Below are 19,187 nucleotides of genomic sequence, written 5' to 3'. Positions count from 1 at the left end.
TCCAAATTAAAAAAAAAACATCTTTCCACTCATTAAAATCAACTACTATCCCCTTTTCACTTACATAGACATTTCTGGTTGATATACTCATTTCCTTTTACCAAAACAATCATAACAGCCTCCTAATTGATCTTTCTGCTTCCATTCTTTCTCTTCTCAAATGTTTTCCACATTGTTGCCATGATGCTATTCCTAAAAGATAGATTTGACAGTATCATTCTTCTACTCAGGTTGCCATTAATTGGGGGTTCTTAATCTTTTTGCAGATGACCCCCTTAGGTAGTCTGATGAAAGTTGTGGAACCCTTTGCAGAATCATATTTTTTAGACAATTGATGAAAATGCTAAATTTCAGTTAAGAGATTAGTGAAAATAAAGATGTAAATTTCCTTCCAAGCTCACAGAACTCATGTTTAAGAAATCATGCTGAGTTAGATATTGAACTGATCTCAAGACCAGGAATATCTGGACTCAGGTTCCCCCTCTGATTGATACTGGCTGTGCAGCTCTAGGCAAGAGCTCTAGAATAGAACCAGCAAGGATTGGTAGAGAGAGTTTCTTCACCCAAGTTTTCCAGCCAGACAACTTAGAAACTCAGTAGGGAAGGTCTGTCTCTCCTGGGTCAAAGTGCTGCATGGTCTAGCACAGGTCATACCAGCACCAATCTAGCCCCAGCAAACCAGGAGCAGGTCTTGGGAGCTATTGAATCAGTAGTAGCCGCTGCTTATGGAACTCTCATCCCACAGGTAGTAAGAGTGGCAAACAACTGCTAAGAAGGAGATTTCAAGTTCTCTTTGCTAGCACTGAGGCAGGACTTTTGCTTTGCCTGTATTTGGATCTGGTAGTCCTGGATGACAGTCCCAGGGAGAGGAGGAACAGTACTGTACCATAGCCTCCTCACAGTTCAAGACAAAAGTGCTTGTGGTCACTCACAAACCAAAGCACAAGTTAGGAGAGTAGTAAACATACCTCTCCTGAGGTCATACCAGCTTGGAAGAACTGAAGACTTAAAAATTTCTTAGAATCAAAATTGAAAACAGCTGTACAAAATCCCACAGTGTAGGAAAAGTGCACCCTCCACCTTGGAAGCAGAACTCAACTTGAGTTAAAAATCAAATCATAGACTGGGAAAATGAACAAACAACATTAAAAAAAATCTGATCTCCAAAAGTTGCTATTGTGACAAGATCAAAGCACACACTCAAAAGATCGTAACAAAATCAAAACTACATCCAAAGCTCCAAGGAAACTATGAATTGGTCTCAGGTCTTGGAAAAGCTCAAAGAAGATTTTGAAATTCAAGAAAGGGATTCAATTAAGGGAGGTAGAAGAGAAATGGAGAGTGATGCAAGAAAGTCATGAAAAATGAGTCGGCAGTTCTGTAAAGGAAACACAAAAAATACTGAAGAAAATAAAGTCTTATAAAGCATACTAGACCAAATGGTAAGAGAGGTACAAAAAGCTGATAGGAGAAGAAAGCCTTAAAAAGTAGAACTGGCCAAATAATAAAGGGAGATAACTACAAAAGCCCACTGAAGAAAATAATTCCTTAAAAATGAGAATTGAAAAGCTAATGCCTGTTTGATAAATCTAGAAACAGTAGAACAAAACCAACTGGTTGAAAAAAATAGAAGATGGTGTGAAATATCTTATTGTAGAAACAACTGACATGGAAAATAGATCCAGGAGAGGTGATATAAAAATTATTAGAGCTAGAAGGATCCTGAGAGGTCATTGAATTCAGGTCTCCTATTTTAGAGTTAGTAAAACTCCGGTTCAAAGAAATTAAGTGACTTGCCCATAATCATATAACTTTTTGAGCTGGAATTAGTCTTGACTTCCCAGACTAATGTCCTGTCAAGTACTGGTTGCTGTCTAGTCCCTTGCCTTTATTCATCTACTCAAAATTCCTTAATGGTCTCCAATTGCATAGGACATCAGTTTCCCAACTTGGCATTTAAATCACTCCACAATGTTAGTGCTGCCTTTTCAGTCTTAATTCTTTTACTTCTTTCACACAATTCTAGTCCAGTTGGTCTGCTTGCTGTTCCCCATGCACAGTTCCATCTCTGCACTATTTGTATTCCCTCTTCAACTCTGCCTCTTAGAAGTCCTAGCTTGTTACTAGTTCTGATGAAGAGGGAGCCTTATCTGACTCCCCTTCCCCAAATGTTATTGTTCCTTCACCCTTCAAATAACTTTGTAGAACTTTATTTGTACTCTGTGTTCATTCCTTACCTCTAAGTTTAGTGGACTTCCTTGAGGGAAAGAACATTTTATTTTTGCCTTTCTACTTAGTGTCCATTTAGTGGATGAGAAATAAATGTCTACTGAATTCAGGTTTCTGTCTCCTAGTAGAACATGAGCTCACTGGGGGCAGAAGCTATTTCTTTTGCCTTTAAATCCCCAATGCCAGCCTGATGCTTTGTAATGGATAATTAATAGAAATATGAATAAATGTATGTTGAATGGATTTAATTCATGAAGGAAAAACTAACTGGTGAAGTGAAAGTGATGGAAGCTGTGTGAGAAAATAATCATATCTACTTAGAGTTTGTAATTTTCAAAGAAGGAAATGCTCAAGGAAGGCTTTAGGCAAGCTTATTGTAAAGTGTTTAGTTTAAGAATGCTCTAAGATCAGTGACTCTAAAAGGGGATGATGGCTCAAGATAATCATGTAATAGGCATGATTTTCACAATATAATTTCATATAGTAATAATGAAAAAGAAAAAGGGAGGCATATAAGAAGGCTTATATGCCTGCTTAGGAAACTAACCTCATTTTTTTTTTAGGTTTTTTTTTTTTTTGCAAGGCAATGGGGTTAAGTGGCTTGCCCAAGGCCACACAGCTAGGTAATTATTAAGTGTCTGAGACCAGATTTGAACCCAGGTACTCCTGACTCCAGGGCCAGTGCTTTATCCATTGTGCCACCTAGCCACCCCACTGTACCACCTAGCCGCCCTAACCTCATTTTTTAAAAAAGAGTCTGTATAGAAGATAAAAAAAGATGGGCACATTCGTAAAGTTAGCTACAAAAAAAAGTAGCATGGCAACTGTAAATATAGTAAGTATAGACTAAACAACATGAATAACTTAAGATTTGTAGAAAAAAACTAAAAGCTATAAATAAGACTTTTTAAAAGCTTTGTTCATAGCAAAGAAAGAGGATCGTAACACTGCTTGGAACATATATTGTGATTTTTAACATTAGAAAACACTTAAAACTGTAGCAATAAATGATAGGAAGTAAAACAGTATCATCCCTTATTTTGTTTTCATCTTGACAACAGATATTGAGTTAACACTAGAATATAAAGTCTGAATTGAAGTCCCAGATAAATAAGAATGAGTTTAACAATGTATCTTTAAAAGAGAAATTGCTAGATTCAGATAAATCATACTCCAGCACTATTTAGATTATGCAACCCCTGTTAATCTTTGAATTTTTAAAGTGAGAGAAAATGTGTCAAAAGATTGGGAAGATAACATATGCTCTAATTTTATATTGGGGGGGAATGTATGTTCTGAAACAATGGATTGGTAAGATTGACTTTTTGGTTTCCAACAAATTTTGAAATTGAGGATTAATATCTAGGTTTTTTAACTTAAGGTTAACAGTGATCACTAAATTATTATTTTTAATAATAGTAATGGTGAGGGTGGTGATAGTAGTAGCAGCAGCAGTAGTAGTAGTAATAGTAGTAGTAGTAGCAGCAGTTCTAATAGCTGAAATTTATTTGTCAGTTTTATGTTTGAAAAAAAGCTTTACTTACATTAACTTATTTGATTCTTGCTACATCCCTGCGTGGTAGATTATTATTATTATCCTCATTATACAGATTAGTAAATTGAGACTGGGATGGGTCATACAGTTTGTCCTGGAATACTTATCTATATAAGTGTCTTAACACTGAATCCAAAGTTTAACAGTCTATCCATTTTACTACTGGGTAGTCTTACATAAAGATCAGAGTGGATAGGTGGATAGAGCACTGATTTTGGATTCAGGAGGATGGGAGTTCAAATCTGGCCTCAGACACTTGACTCTACTAGCTATATGACCTTAGGCAAGTCACTTAACCTTGATTGCCTTGCATCCAGGACCATCTCCAGTTGTCCAGATTCATATCTGGCCACTGGACCTAGATGACTCTGAAGGAGAGAGTGAAGCTGGTGACTTAGCACAGTATCCCTCCCATTCAAATCCAGTTCATGCTTGTCAATGGCATTACTTTCTGAAGTTGTGGTCTTCGAAAATGAAGGACATACATCATTATTAGTGAGAAAGGATCATATCAAACTTGTCAGATTTTCTTTTTTAAGGTGGAGACTGACTGGTACATCATAGAAATAGTTGACATTTAGATAGCATTTTAAAGTTTGCAAAGAGCTTTACACATTCTCTTATTTGAGCACAAGAATACTATCAGAGTGTATCTGGGGTTTAGTATTTAGCATAGTCTTCCATGATATTTTTATAGCCTGTATGATAGGACAGGTAAATGGCTTATTTGTATCTAAAGAGTTTTGATGAACAGATTAATATTGACTCAGAAAATGTAATTGCATGGTCCTAGAGTTCTTTCTTTGACTCTCTCCTTAAAGTCTTTTTTTTTTTAATGATTTAGACCAAGACTTAGCAGACTATATTTTGCATGTTTTTAGGAAACAGAAAAGTAGATCAAGATTTTATCACAGTGGATGACAGAATCAATATTTAGGAAGCTATATAGGTTGGAATGATAAATAAGATGAAATAATAGGGGCAAATTTTAAGTCCTGGACTTGGGTTCAAAAAATTCAACTCTATACAAACACAGGATGAAGGAAACTGACTTTAATAGTAGTTCATGTGGGGTGGGGTGGGGGGGAAGGGACATAGAGTTAGATTATTTCCAAAATGACTTAAGTGTAATGTGATTATAAGTCTTCACACTGTGGTGTGTGTAGAATAAGTGACAGTGTGTAGAATAGTCTTGTGTGTACTTCTAAGGACATAGAATTTGTAAAGAAGACATGATCGATATGTTAAGTTTTCAAGTAACTCATAAGGGATAGTTGAAAGAAATGAGAATATTTATGTTGGAAAAGAGAAGATTTCGAGGAAGGAAATGAAGGAAGCTGGGTTCAAATATTAGAGAAATTATTGCATGGAAAGGGGATTAGACATTCTTTGTAATGCTAGTGGAACTGGAGCAAGGTTTCTTAACATGGAGACAGTGAACTTTATTTTTTAATATTTTTGATAGTTATATTTCAATATAATTAGTTATATTTGTGAGCTTAAACATTTTAATTTATCCACTTAAAAAAAAACATTATCTAGGCTTCATCACAGTGCCAGAGGTGTCAATGACACAAAATAGCTTAAGAACCCTATAATAGAGCAAATGAGTGCAACTCTTTGTAAGGAAGAACTTTAATAGGATGTCTGGTGGAAAATGTAAAGTTCTCATAATGGAGAATGTTTAAGCTGAAATCCAATACTTCCTGGAAGGTGATAACTGCATTGAATGACAGGTTCAAGTACTTCCAAATCCTAGGTTCTCTGGTTTTATAAATACGAAAAAAGCTCCAGGAGCAGGCATCAGGCCCTCTTCCATTTTTTTTCTGGGTTATCTAATTCCTCTCTCCTATTTGAAGAGCAGAAGCTTAGTTTTCATAGGTTCCTTAGGAGTCAACATAGATTAAAGGATAATGCTCCTACTATTTTTACCTTATTTTTTCTCTTATATCTCTCCATTCTCTCCCCAACCCTCACAGAATAGAGCACAGTCCTGATATTATGGCAGGTGCATAGTAAACATTCTTTGAGGTTAAATATTTGGGAGGTGGTCAGAGACCTGTGATTTCACTGCTGTAGGGAACACTGGTGAGGAAATTCTTTCCACTGATATAGGGTTGTAATCTTAGAGAGATGCCTGGGACAGTAAGACACTGAGTGACTTAACTAGTGTCACTCTGCTAGTATGTATGATACAGGACTTGAACCCAAGTCTTTTGACTCTACAGTTAGTCTTAAATCCACAAAACTAGATTGCATCTCATGATGTTAGGTGCAGAGACTAATACCAATTCAGAAATAGCTTTCTACATTTACTCATTTCAACAAACATACAAAACATTGGTTGGATACACAGTATACCTTGGCTGTATGCTGGAGGAGATATAAAAATAGATGAATATATTTGTGTAAATTTGTTTTATGTGGATAAAAATCCTAATAAAATTACTGAAGATTTCATTGGCTTATTTGCTACCATAACTGTTTTGTTTTGTTTTAAACTAGAAGGGAGACACATAAGTTCTCTTAAGTCTTTCTCTGTTTCCTTAAGTGTTTTCCTATGTTCCATCTTTTGAAACTATTTGAACATTAGGCCATCTCTGATCATTGATGGCTTGTTGATAGAGAAAGACAGCCTTTAATGTAACTGTCTTTAAATGGCTTTGTAGTCTTTTCCCTTCCTCAGCAAGGAGCTGGATGGCAGAGAAAAAATATAGTAGAGATAGTAGAGACTGAAGGGCATGGACAAATGACATTGCATTTGACTGCCTCTGCAGAAGATGATTTTAATTCAGGTTTTAAGATGCCTGAGATGAGCAGATCTTATTTCCAACTCTTTGATGGGTAACCAGAATGTTGGAGAGACCGGCAAGTCCTATGATAAAGGCTTTGACATTTGGGGTGTGTGACTGAGAGGTTAATTTTAAAGAGTAAATTGCTTTTAAATTTATGCATGTTCTTAGAGATGTCTCAATAAAATCCTAAGCATTTTTAATGTCTCATAAACTGAAATTAGTAAATGTGGGTAGAAAATGAGTTTAATATTTTCAAAGATACAGTACAGCAAAATGTATAACTTAATATTGCTATTTGAAATTATTAGGGTGCTATTTGGATAATCCAGATACTCTAATGTCCAGAAAAATCAACTGGGGATTCAGTCTCTAATGAGGCAAAACCCAGTGATAAAGATGCACATGGGCCTGCTAATATTTCAACAATTAGGTTTTAATATTAATCATGCCCATACTCTGAAAATAGTCAGTAGTATTCATCTTTTCTTCCCTTTTCTTGACTTTCTTGATTTTGTTCTTGCTTCAGCTTACTTGCATTTCTTTCCCCACAGTTGTTTGTTGCTGGTTTGATTGTGCTGCTGTTAGATGAGCTGCTACAGAAGGGTTACGGCTTGGGGTCTGGTATTTCCCTCTTTATTGCCACCAACATCTGTGAAACCATTGTCTGGAAGGCCTTTAGCCCCACTACCATTAACACTGGCAGAGGTACATTGCGCAGGGACTGCAACTGCACGAGTTTTTGCTGGATGTGTGCTGTATATTACTACATAACATAGCAGTACATGCCTATGGACTATTGGTTTGATGTCCTGATGAAAAATGCTTGACTGTTCAAAAAATCAAGAAACAGATTCTTCTAGCATGAAAAATATTAATTTAAAAATTAGATGAAAATTTTATCCTCTGCTCATTTACAAATTCAGTGGTTGTAAACAGATTTTGTTTTGTTTTGGCATTTGTTTGGTAACTTTTCTTAAACCCTTGCTAGGAGTCTGATTTCTGGGCTAGAATCTTTTATAGATTAAGAAGTTGGCTAATTTCAGCATTCTCAGGGACATAAAAATGTGGTGGATTGAGTATTTTAAAATGATGACTATTGGGTTCATTGTGTAATCATGGAGCACTAAAACTTTTGCTGTGCTTCTAACTGACTATAAATAGCAGCTGAAATTTCAAATATTTCTTTCTGTCTTCTGTCTTCTTCCTACCCATCCTCCATTTCTCCTCAGCACCCTTCAAATGCCAATCCAAGTCCTTTACTAGTGCAGTGTTTGAATTCTGACCCTAATCTTAAGCAAATAGAAATGCTGGGTTTTTTGTTGTTGGGTGAAGTATTGGGGGGAATGAGGTGATAATTTATTAACTACTACCAATACATTTTTATTTTGCTTTGCTGCTTCCTTCTTTCTAAGATATTCTCTTATCCTTTCCCCTCTCTCAGCAAACATTTAGTAACTAAGAAATCATTTTGGTTTATTCTATTTTTGAGCTAGTCTCAAAAATAACCTTGTTAAAATTTCAGATTTTTATACTTGAACAGATATATTTGCCACTTTTTTTAAATGCTTCCTTGAAGAACTGACTCTTTTACAGAAATTTGTGTCATGTTTTGTTTTGTATCAAAAACTGGAAATTCAAGCTTATTTGTTTTGATCTTTTGAAGTTACACTTGATAATGAGTCTATAGTTAATTTTCATTTTGATTAACCCAGGTACTGAGTTTGAGGGTGCTGTCATTGCTCTGTTTCACTTACTGGCTACCAGAACAGACAAAGTTCGTGCTTTACGGGAGGCTTTCTATCGTCAGAATTTGCCCAATCTCATGAACCTTATTGCTACAGTTTTTGTGTTTGCTGTTGTTATATATTTTCAAGTAAGTATACTGTTTCTAAGTGTGGTATTGTATATTTTATTTGGATAAGGAAAGTCAGTGTGGCCTAGTGAATAGAAAGCCAGACTTGAATCCAGGAAGACCTGGGTTTAGTTCCCATTTCTTCTTATAGTGATTCTGTGATCCTGGGCAAACCTGGCAACTCTCATGGCTCTCTAGTGGAAAAAGGGTGTCTTTCTTCAGCAGGAATTTCCCTTTACCAGTGAAAGTACAGTTTAGGTCCAAAAATAGGAAGAAGTCAATCCCTCATCTATAAAGTTTCATATCTAGATTATAAAATTTGGAATTGGCTCAGAAAAATATCTAGAATCTTTTTAATGTTCTGAAATCTGGTAAGTTATTTAAATGATAATATTGTTTAGTCTTATAATTTTGAATCTGAAAATATTTATGAGTACAAGTTAGATGAAAAAACAAGTTTAAATTGTTTGGGGAACTGTTATTTAGATGTTCAAAATAGCATTGTACTTTCAATTGATTATGTTCTGTGACATATCTACTGTCATGTGAATTTTTATTTGTGATTTTGTTTTGTCAATTTTTATTCTTGGTATCACTTTTTTCATTAATTTGTATCTCAATTTTTAATTTCATTTTAGGGATTTCGTGTTGATTTACCCATCAAGTCTGCTCGATATCGTGGACAATACAGTAGCTATCCCATCAAGCTCTTCTATACCTCCAACATTCCCATCATTCTTCAGTCTGCCTTGGTTTCTAACTTATATGTTATATCCCAGATGTTGTCTGTTCGGTTTAGTGGCAACTTCTTAGTTAATTTATTAGGACAGTGGGCTGTAAGTATTCTCTTATTTACATTAATTACTTTAAAATTTAATCATTTACTTTAAGATTAATCTTTGGGAGAGAGTTCTTGAAAGAAGTAATAGATGTTGCTATGAATGTCAAATTCACTAACCCCTATCAGAGTTTTTTAATGAGAGAAAACTTACGTGCTGTTCTCAATTCAGATATAATTTTAGTCTTTAATAAAGCAGAAAGTTTAGTGCATTTGGGCTAATAAAGTAAGCAAAATGAATACCTATTTTGTAATCATACTGCAAAATCTCACCTATTTTAACAAGGATCCCATGAGAAATTACTTGTTCAGAAGGTATAGGCAATGGTTTGAAATATTTATGGTTTCTTTTTTACAATTTCATTTAACTCTTTCTGCCAGAATGGCAGTGAGGTAGAATGTAATCCAAAAAACTTCAAAGGAAGATTATGATTGACTAGGCAGCCTCACTTCTGATGCTGCATCCAACAGTACTAAGGACATTTTTCTAGAAATAGAAACCAGTAATTTTAATGTGCTGGCTTCCGTATTAATAAGCTGAGAGGCTTCTTCCTCTCTGCATTTCCTGAAACACCAAAGGGTTGATTATAAATCTAAGATTTGTCATCTTTGTCTCTGTTTTGTTTTAAGCTTATTTTAAACTTCTACACTGAGAGATTTAAATTCCCTTGTGTGCAGGGCTGGTGGTGATGGCGGCAATATTTCCTTAACTATAAAACTGTAAAACATTAAGTGTCCTAAATGCTGTAGCTGAATATGAAATTCCAGCATTTTTCCAACTACAAAGTAACATAAATCTTATTATAACTATTTTCTTTGAAATATTGTAAAATTCCATTGGTTTTGTATACTGAACACATTGTTTAATTTACATAGTCTCCTTAGTATTAACTTTAGTGATTCATTCTTGTATTTTTTTTTTGTACTGCTGGCTACTTCTTTAACTAAAACCTGTGAAATTTAGTGTTTAAAAAAAAAGCACAACCTCTCTCTCTCTCTCTCTCTCTCTCTCTCTCTCTCTATATATATATATATATATATATATATATATATATATATATATATGTATAGCTATCTATATGTATGTAAATATATATGTGTGTGTGTGTGTATATATATATATATATATATATATATATATATATATATATATATAAAATGTAGGACAATTATGTGTGCTAAGTAATGTTTTCCTCATTTGAGGAAAACAGGTTAATTCCTTCAACACAGAGAATGTAATTCTGTTGATTATATTTATCATATTAGTCCATTTATTACAAACTAATATATTTACAAACTAGTTAATATTTTATGGATTGTTCTTGTTTAGATACTTGACTATGTACTTCTTTTCTAATGATTATTAATATTAGGGAAGTAAAAGATTTATCTTAAAAATCCTCCTCATTCGCTAATTCTCATTGTTACATAATATAAAAATGTATTAGAAGAGGGAGAAGGGTGGCTAGGTGGCATAGTGGATAGAGCACCGGCCTTGGAGTCAGGAGTACTTGAGTTCAAATGTGACTTGAGTCACTTAATAATTACATAATTATATGGCCTTGGGCAAGCCACTTAACCCCATTGCCTTGCAAAAAAACCCAAAACCCTTAAAAAAAAAAGAGGGGGAAGAGTATCTTTTCTGGATGGATATATTTGAGATTAGTGTTTTAGGGAAGAGGAAAGAATTCTGGAATTAGTTGAATTAGTCATTGTATCCAGAAATTGAGTTGAACCAGTAGTAAATCTTCCTGCAACAGTAACAGACTTTGAGCTTTATTAATCTAACTCCACTAATTTCTTCTTCGTCATCATCATCATCATCATCATCATAATCTCAATCTTTTCACAATAAATATGTACTTGTCCAAAATGAGATATAAAATTTTTTGGATGTCATTGCAGATAAATTTAAATTTTTCTGTCATCTGAAATCACATAGAGCAGATGCCTGTAAATATTGAGTTATCCCTTGGCATTTAAATTTTTTTTTTTTTAGATTTTTCAAGGCAATGGGGTTAAGTGGCTTGCCCAAGGCCACACAGCTAGGTAATTATTAGGTGTCTGAGGTCGGATTTGAACACAGGTACTCCTGACTCCAAGGCCGGTGCTCTATCCACTGCGCCACCTAGCTGCCCCCCTTTTGTATTTAAATTTTCCAGTTACCTACACTATATATAATTTATAATAGTTCACTCAGTAAACATAGATGAGAACAGGTTATTCTCCAAAGAGAAACTTGAGATCCTTAGATGAGAAATTGTAATGGTGTTTCATAATCTTTTTAATGAATATATCATGTATATTATACATGAAAAGAGATTTTTAAAATTGTTTTATCTTGTTTTCAGTTCCATATTTTCTCCTGCCTTCTCCCTCATTCATTAAGAACACAAGAAAAACAAACTTATTAAAAATATGTATAGTTATAAATAACAATTTCTCACATTAGACATGTCCAAAAAATGAAAAAAGAAAGAAAGAAAAGAAAAAATACTTCAGTCTGCATCCTAAGTTCATTAGATACCTGGAGGGAAATAGCATGTTTTATTATGATTCCTTTGGAATTGTGATTGATCATTGCATTGATCAGAGTTCCCAAGTCCCTCAGAATTAATTTATTTTACATATTTTTGTTAATGTCTAAAGTGTTCTCCTGTTTCTGCTTATTTCACTATTAGTTCATACAAGTCTTCCAAAATTTTCACAAAGATATTTTAAGCCTTTGTAGTATCAACAAATAAAAATGCTTTGAAGAATCAACCAGGATCTTTAGAAAATTGAAGAAGCCTTAGGAATGTCTCAACTTGACCATTTATTTGCTTTTATTCCTTTTCTCTAGGATGTCAGTGGAGGAGGTCCTGCACGCTCCTACCCAGTTGGAGGTCTTTGTTATTATCTTTCTCCTCCAGAGTCTATGGGTGCCATATTTGAAGACCCTGTCCATGTGGTTGTTTACATCATCTTTATGCTAGGATCTTGTGCATTTTTCTCTAAAACATGGATAGAGGTGTCTGGCTCCTCCGCCAAAGATGTAGGTATTTGAAAGTTTCCTTAAAGCTTTTTGAAAACTAGTTCTGAAATTACTAAAATGTCTGATATACTCTGATTTGTTTTAAATTAATCTTTGTCTGTACCCTACAGGAATCTGATTAAAGTATTTTTCTTACACTGACAGGTAGCTAAGCAGCTTAAAGAACAGCAAATGGTGATGAGAGGTCATCGAGATACCTCTATGGTTCATGAACTTAATAGGTAAGGTCAATTAAAGTCGCTTAAACAATTCAGGATTCTTTTTGCATTATTCCAGTCAGGTAGAAGTTCCTACATTCTGGTTCTCTCTCTGTTCACATTCTTTTTTTTAAGTATTTAAATTGTTCTTTTCCTTTGTTTTCTACAAAACAACCTAAAAGGAACAAAAATTCAAATGTGTGGAGATCACAGTTAACATCTTAGATGATTTCTCCCATTTGCAGATTTATTCTGCACAGTCCCTGTTTAATTTCACAATATTGTGCATATAACGGACTCAATAAATATTTGGTGAATTAATTTTAGTATGATATGTCAGAGTAGTACTAGCCTGTGAATCCCAAAATCTTGGGTTTTGTGTCCTAGTACTGCCACTAACAAGCTTTTTGTGACCTTTGGCAAGTTGCTTAAGCTAGAACTTAGGTTTTTTCATCTACAAAGTAAGAAAATTTAATAAAAGATTTGTAAATTCTAAAAATGTATTTGATCCACAGTTTTCTCATATGTAAAATGAAGATGATAATTCTTGCATTAAAAAGGAGTATGATGCATATAAAAAAAAGATTTTGTAACAGCATTTTATAATTATAACCTAATGTGAGTCTATGGAATTAATGAAACATTTTGAAACTGACCTTTACAAAAGGAGTGAGCTAGTGTCATTCTTATGACAAGGAAAACTAAATGATGCTTTGTTTTTACTAAACTATGCAGGTATTGATTGCTAATTTGTCATAATAGCCACATTCTCTTCTTGACCCATCTCTAAGTTTCTTAATATTTTGAGGTCAAGGTTTTTGCATTATTTTTAATTAGAAAATTCTAACAATATTGCTACCTGAAAAAATTTGCTGTCTCTCTGTGAATTTACTTTTGTTTCTTAGTCATAGTCTCATTCATGTTGGTAAAACTACAACATATAAAAGCATTTTCATTTTCTTTCTTGATGGTTGACTAAGGGCTTTTTCCTCCCCTAGGTATATTCCCACAGCAGCTGCCTTCGGTGGTCTGTGCATTGGTGCCCTCTCAGTGTTAGCTGACTTCCTGGGGGCTATTGGTTCGGGCACTGGAATTCTGCTTGCAGTCACAATTATTTATCAGTATTTTGAAATATTTGTTAAGGAACAGGCTGAAGTTGGAGGAGTTGGTGCTTTGTTTTTCTAAATGTTCAAATAGTTCATTATTCATGTGAAAGGGAAAATATTTTGACACATCATTTTGGTCAGATAATGCTGTGGTTTATTCCTCCCCCCTTGTTTTAAAGTGCTAACTGCCCCATTTCTGTAATGGGTAATGAGCTATGCCTGTGAGCAGCATTAGTACCAGCTGCCTTAAAACTGAAGTTTACATTATTTGTTCAAAATATAGCTTATCTATATATATAATGTTCCCTCTAATGCTGGAAACCAGTGTATCTACCTTGCTGTTTTGAACCACCATGGTGAAATGTATCAGTTTGATATTAGTAGACACTTTTGCATATAACACTCAAGAAGAATAAATATTTCCCCAAGTTGTGTTTTCAAATAAATGCAGTTCAAATTGCCACTTTCCAGTACTTTTAAGCTTATTTGATGGGTTCCTGAATACATTTATATCTAATCTATATATATTTAGATGAATTACTTTTTTATACTTTTTTAACTCATGGTATACACCTCACATCCCTGCTTCTCCTCTTCTTCCCCATCCATATATATCCCCTTTTAATTGGCATGATTATTTTATTTTGTTTTTTGGTTTCTATCAAAATGGCTTCTTCTCAGCTCTGACTGTGGAAAAAATGAGCCACAAACAAAATCCTGTCATTTTAAGTATTCTTTATATACCCCTCCTCATTTTTTGATTCTTTTTCCTATTTTCAGTGATAGCCTGTCCTGTGTTACTATGATGCCCATGCCTTATTTCATTAAACCTCTTGAGAAAACTCTCAAGATTCTGCCCCCTGATTTTTCTTGTTTGTTTTAAGCTCCCAAGGAAAATTAGCAGCATTTGAAGTTCAGGGGGTGGAGGGAAGAGAGAGGTGGAAAATGAGTAATTCATGCTAAGAATTTATGTATGTTGTTGCACTTTAAGGCAACAACATTAATGTAAGCATTAGACAATAAACTTATTTAATAAACATGACTCATTTTTTAAAAAAGATATTAACTATTCTTGTGGTAAAATTTCTGAAATTACAAGAAGGAATTTATGCTTAAAGACTAAAGTAAGCCAAAAACAAATTATTATACTTAGCATTTTAATTTTAAAATGCTGAAAAGGAAGGTGATTAAATTTAAAAGAAGTTAAAGTTTATGTGATGAAATTATAGAAGGTGAGGGAAAATAGTGTCATAAAAATAGCAGTTGTTGTTTTGGTTAATCAGAAATGCCATGCCTATAGTAAGTGCTTTATAAATATTTGTTGATCTTGATTTGATGCCTATAGTAAGTGCTTTATAAATATTTGTTGATCTTGATTTGAAACAAAATTCTAAGGTTTAAAATTAAATTCTTTTGGGGTTTTTTTTAAGAGGCCCATTTTTTCATCCCTACAAAGTATGCAGGATAGGAAATACATTACTATTTACAGTGTTCTTGTATTTAGTCAGCAATATCAGAGTGGCTTTTTTATTATAATAAAGGTACTATTTTATTAAAGAACAAAAACCCACCTGTTCCAGTAATACTTTTCACAAATTTCATAACTAAAACTAGAAGTAATATGGATACAAATCATTCTAAAATGAGTACCATTATGGTGCTGGGATTCTTGAGCAGAGGAAGGGAAAAGGACCCAAGGAATAGATGGAAATTGGGCTGAAAAAAAAAAGCCTATCCAGCCTGAGCTCAGACAGAGGATGCAGCAGGAGCCCTGAAGCAGTCCAGGTGTCAACTTGTCAGAGGTACAGAAGAAATCATGCAGGCCTGACAATCAGATTGTATCCTGTCTTTCTTGGACCTGCATTCAGGAGATGATAACTTCCTCTGACCTGTCATAACCTGAGGATTACTACTAATTATTGATGATTTATTAAACAAATTTGTATATGCCATTGTCAGAAGGAACTTGGAAAAAAATTCTACTGGTTATCCTAGATAGGAAAATTAATGACAATCAGGGTCCAGGTGGTGTTTTAATAGTTTTCAGAAACTGAAAGTATTTTTCTTAGAAAAGAAAGTAGGAAATGGGAACTGAATGCCTAAGAAGATTCTGCTGAAGAATAAATTTAAGCTTTTTGGACTGTGGTGTTAAATGTAGTGCTCTTAATCAGAGTTGTATTGAAAGACTGTATCAGCCTAGAAACTGGCTGATCTGAGTGAGCAGGCACTTGACACACATATCCATTCCTCTGTCTCTCTCTGTCTTTCTCTCTTCCTTTCCCACCCCCACTCCCCTTCTCTGTCTCTTAAAGACCTCAAACCATAAAGTTTAGAGTTATGGTATTGGAGGCCCTCAGTATTTCCCTAGAGACAATGTTGAAGAGGGGCAGTAATGCTATTTTCATGAATCAGATGTCTGACCATGTCCTCTTCCTCAGGAAGCACCCAATGTCTCTATTGCCACTAGAATCAAATACAAATTCCTTTATCTGGTCTATAAAACCCTTTAAATCTGTTTCCAGCCTACATTCTCCAGGAGTAGACATTCCTTCCCTTTCTAGAGATACAGTTCAGCCAAACTGTCCTGCTCACTGTTCCTTTTATATGACAATCTGACTCCCATTTCAGTGCCTTTGCATGAACTGTTCCTCTAATCATTCCCTCCTCACCTGTGTCTCTTAATCCCTAGCAACTTTCTAAGTTTAAGCACTACTGTCTATATGGGACCTTTCCTGATCTTTGCTCTCCTCCCCTTTATAAGACCTTCTCCCATGTTAATTTGCATTTACTTTGTCTGTCTTATGTATTAACTTCTATGTATATGAATTGTTCCCCCAACAGAATGTGAGCTCCTTGAGGGCAGGGACCGTTTCATTTTTTTGGCTTTGTCTTATCCCCCAGTGCCTGGCACGTATTTGATAAATGCTTGTTGATTTTTTTTTAGACATCAATATATATATATAGTATGGGTAATAAAATGAACTTAACAGTTAAAATGATCCTAATTCCTGGAGATAAATAGGATTTCATGACAGTCACTAAAAAAAAAGTATGTGTCTTATATTACTGGAAAAGGGTGATTATATGAGGGTGTAGTATTAGTGTCCGTGAAGGTCCTATTTAGCTTTTTACACATTTTACCTGTATGGAAATCTGCCAGGCTAAGAAGGAAGTACATGATAGAGGGCATAAAAAGTCCCAAGAAAAGGAAATGAAAAGAGTCAATGCAAGCAGGACTTATTCTTGTCTGTCAGGCCAGCTAGAAAGATGACTGGTCATAATTCCTGCCTGAATGTGCTTCAGTGAAGAGGCAAGAGGGGCTATTATAATGTCGCCTGTGAGGGTCCAGCCCTGTTATTGCTTCTGTCTCTTGTGTCTGAAGATGTCTATTACCATCATCTTTTTCCTTTAACCAAGAAATATTTTTGAGCCCCTATTCTATTCAAACCTGTCTGATTTAGGATTAGAAAGTACCTTTTAACTGATCACTTCTTATCATCAAATTGCAGTCTCATTTTGGGGCTACCTTCTTGCAAACCAAGACACTTATGGGTCACTCAATATTTCCCCTTCAAGATGCTTATGATTTTGCCATGCAGATTAATGGAGAGTGCAAGGCAGGAACAAAAAAGTCTTTTTTTTTTCAGTGACTTCATCAATCACCAAGTTCAACTTATTCAAAACCTTACAATCATCTTTGACTTCTCCTTCACTCTTCTCAGATCAAAGCAATCACAATAGTTCTCCTAATTGAAATATTACTACAGCCTCCTAAGGAGTCTCTTCTAGCCTCCTAAAGGTGTCATTATCTCATCTATCTTCTCAGAATGGGCCAGACTGAAATCAGCTCCTATCATTCATACCAGGTCATGAGAGCCAATTGTTAAATTTTTAGCATGAGCATTTATATCTCAGAAATCAGCTAAGTCTACAAATCAGGTTGATTTTTTGTTTTGTTGTTTAGACTTAAGGAAGCCATAAAGAAAATGTTCATGACAGATTAAATTTAAGTGGTGCAGTACCCCGGAGTTAGGAGGATCCAAGTTGAAATCCAGCTTGGGACACTATGATCCTGCCCTGGTCACTTGACCCCAATTGCTTCAAAGAGAGAAAAAAAAAAAGAAAAATGTATTGTATGCACATTTTCCTCAAACATCTACCAGTAAAGCACTATATTTACCCTATAACCCACCCTAATAAAACTGTTGGTACCACCTAACAACTACTGCTCCTGCTTCCTTAGGGGTCTCTGCATGGCCCCTCCAATCTTCCCTTCATACTACTATTAGATTTATTGAAATGTGAACTAGATTGATTCAATGCATATAAATTTATTTAAATTAATTTTTTAATGCATGCAAAGTGCAATGTTCCCCTAATTTTTCTTTGAAACAAAGCCCCATCATTTTTCTCCACATCATTATTTTCATGATGTTGTTTGACTGCTATTATGGAACATAATAGTCTCCAAAAAGCTTAAGTCATATGGCACCTGAGAAGGGCAAGTAGTCTACATTTTTGGAAGCCATGAAAAATAATGAAATCTAGAGAAAGGTTCCCAGGACATAAGAGATTTGTGGGAGGACGTGGACAAGAGCTACATGGTAACAGAAGATATAGGTAGATTGCAATTTGAACCATTAATTGGGAAGGGAATATAGGGCAGCTAGGTGGCGCAGTGGACAGAGCCCCAATCCTGACTTCAGGAGGACCTGAGTTCAAATGTGACCTCAGACACTTAATAATTACCTAGCTGTGTGGCCTTGGGCAAGCCACTTAACCCCATTGCCTTGCAAAAAAACCTAAAAAAAATTAAAAAATTGGGAAGAGAATAAATTTATAATGCCTATCATGTGCCTGGCATGTCATCTCATTTAATCCTCAAAACAACCCTGTGAGATAAATACTGTTATCCTCATTTTAGAGAGAAGGAATCAGGCAAGCAGACTTGATTAAATGATTTGCGCCACTTTCTGCTAGATGTGGTTTTATATGGTTTTCTGTCACTGAACCACTACCTACCTTTCTACCTAACTCCCTACTACTGAGGGGACTATTCACATCAATGACATCATAGAGCCTCTGTGGTATTTTAATGTTTTCTTCAGAACAATTAGATAATATTCTACCTTTCTCTACATTTATGACCAATTTGTGTAATATGGAGATTATTTTAATCTTTAAAGATCTGAAAAAAATCACAAAACTGGGTCGGATGTTGGAGCTAGGTGATTAATAACATGTTTTTATTCCAAAATTGTTCTAATTGAATACTCAATTTCCTATTGTGACGGTTTAGGATTTTACATTTTTGTAGACCTGGGAAAGACCTCTTAAAAAGGCCAAGGTCTCCTAATTTAGTTGATCATTCTGATCCATATCTGGCCACAAGACACTGATGACTCTTGGAGGAGAGAATTGAGCCTGCCTCAAATATAATTCAGTTGCAAGTCATGGCATCACCTTTTTGATGTCATTGATCCACTTGGAGAACAAAGGACAAACAATAATAATATGCATATAAAATACTACTTCTACAAATAAGGCCTGATCTAGTATTCATTGCTAATGGACAGACCAA

General features: G+C 34.8%; 1 protein-coding gene across 1 annotated transcript in view; it reads left to right on the top strand.

Moving 5' to 3' along the window:
- The window catches only part of SEC61A2 (SEC61 translocon subunit alpha 2), a 57,758-nt gene extending 43,689 nt beyond the window's left edge, over window positions 1-14,069 (top strand). Inside the window, exons 7-12 of the mRNA XM_074194120.1 lie at window positions 7,131-7,284; window positions 8,292-8,452; window positions 9,070-9,267; window positions 12,112-12,307; window positions 12,452-12,524; window positions 13,499-14,069. Coding sequence (XP_074050221.1) covers window positions 7,131-7,284; window positions 8,292-8,452; window positions 9,070-9,267; window positions 12,112-12,307; window positions 12,452-12,524; window positions 13,499-13,685 — 969 coding nt within the window. The 3' untranslated portion in view covers window positions 13,686-14,069. The remainder of the gene's footprint in view (window positions 1-7,130; window positions 7,285-8,291; window positions 8,453-9,069; window positions 9,268-12,111; window positions 12,308-12,451; window positions 12,525-13,498) is intronic.
- Window positions 14,070-19,187: the final 5,118 nt, after the last annotated feature.

This window comes from Macrotis lagotis, chromosome 7 (genome assembly GCF_037893015.1).
Source record: "Macrotis lagotis isolate mMagLag1 chromosome 7, bilby.v1.9.chrom.fasta, whole genome shotgun sequence".
Taxonomy (NCBI): Eukaryota; Metazoa; Chordata; class Mammalia; order Peramelemorphia; family Peramelidae; genus Macrotis; species Macrotis lagotis.
The sequence above is the reverse complement of the archived record's forward strand: the minus strand, read 5'-3'. Positions and strand labels throughout refer to the sequence as shown.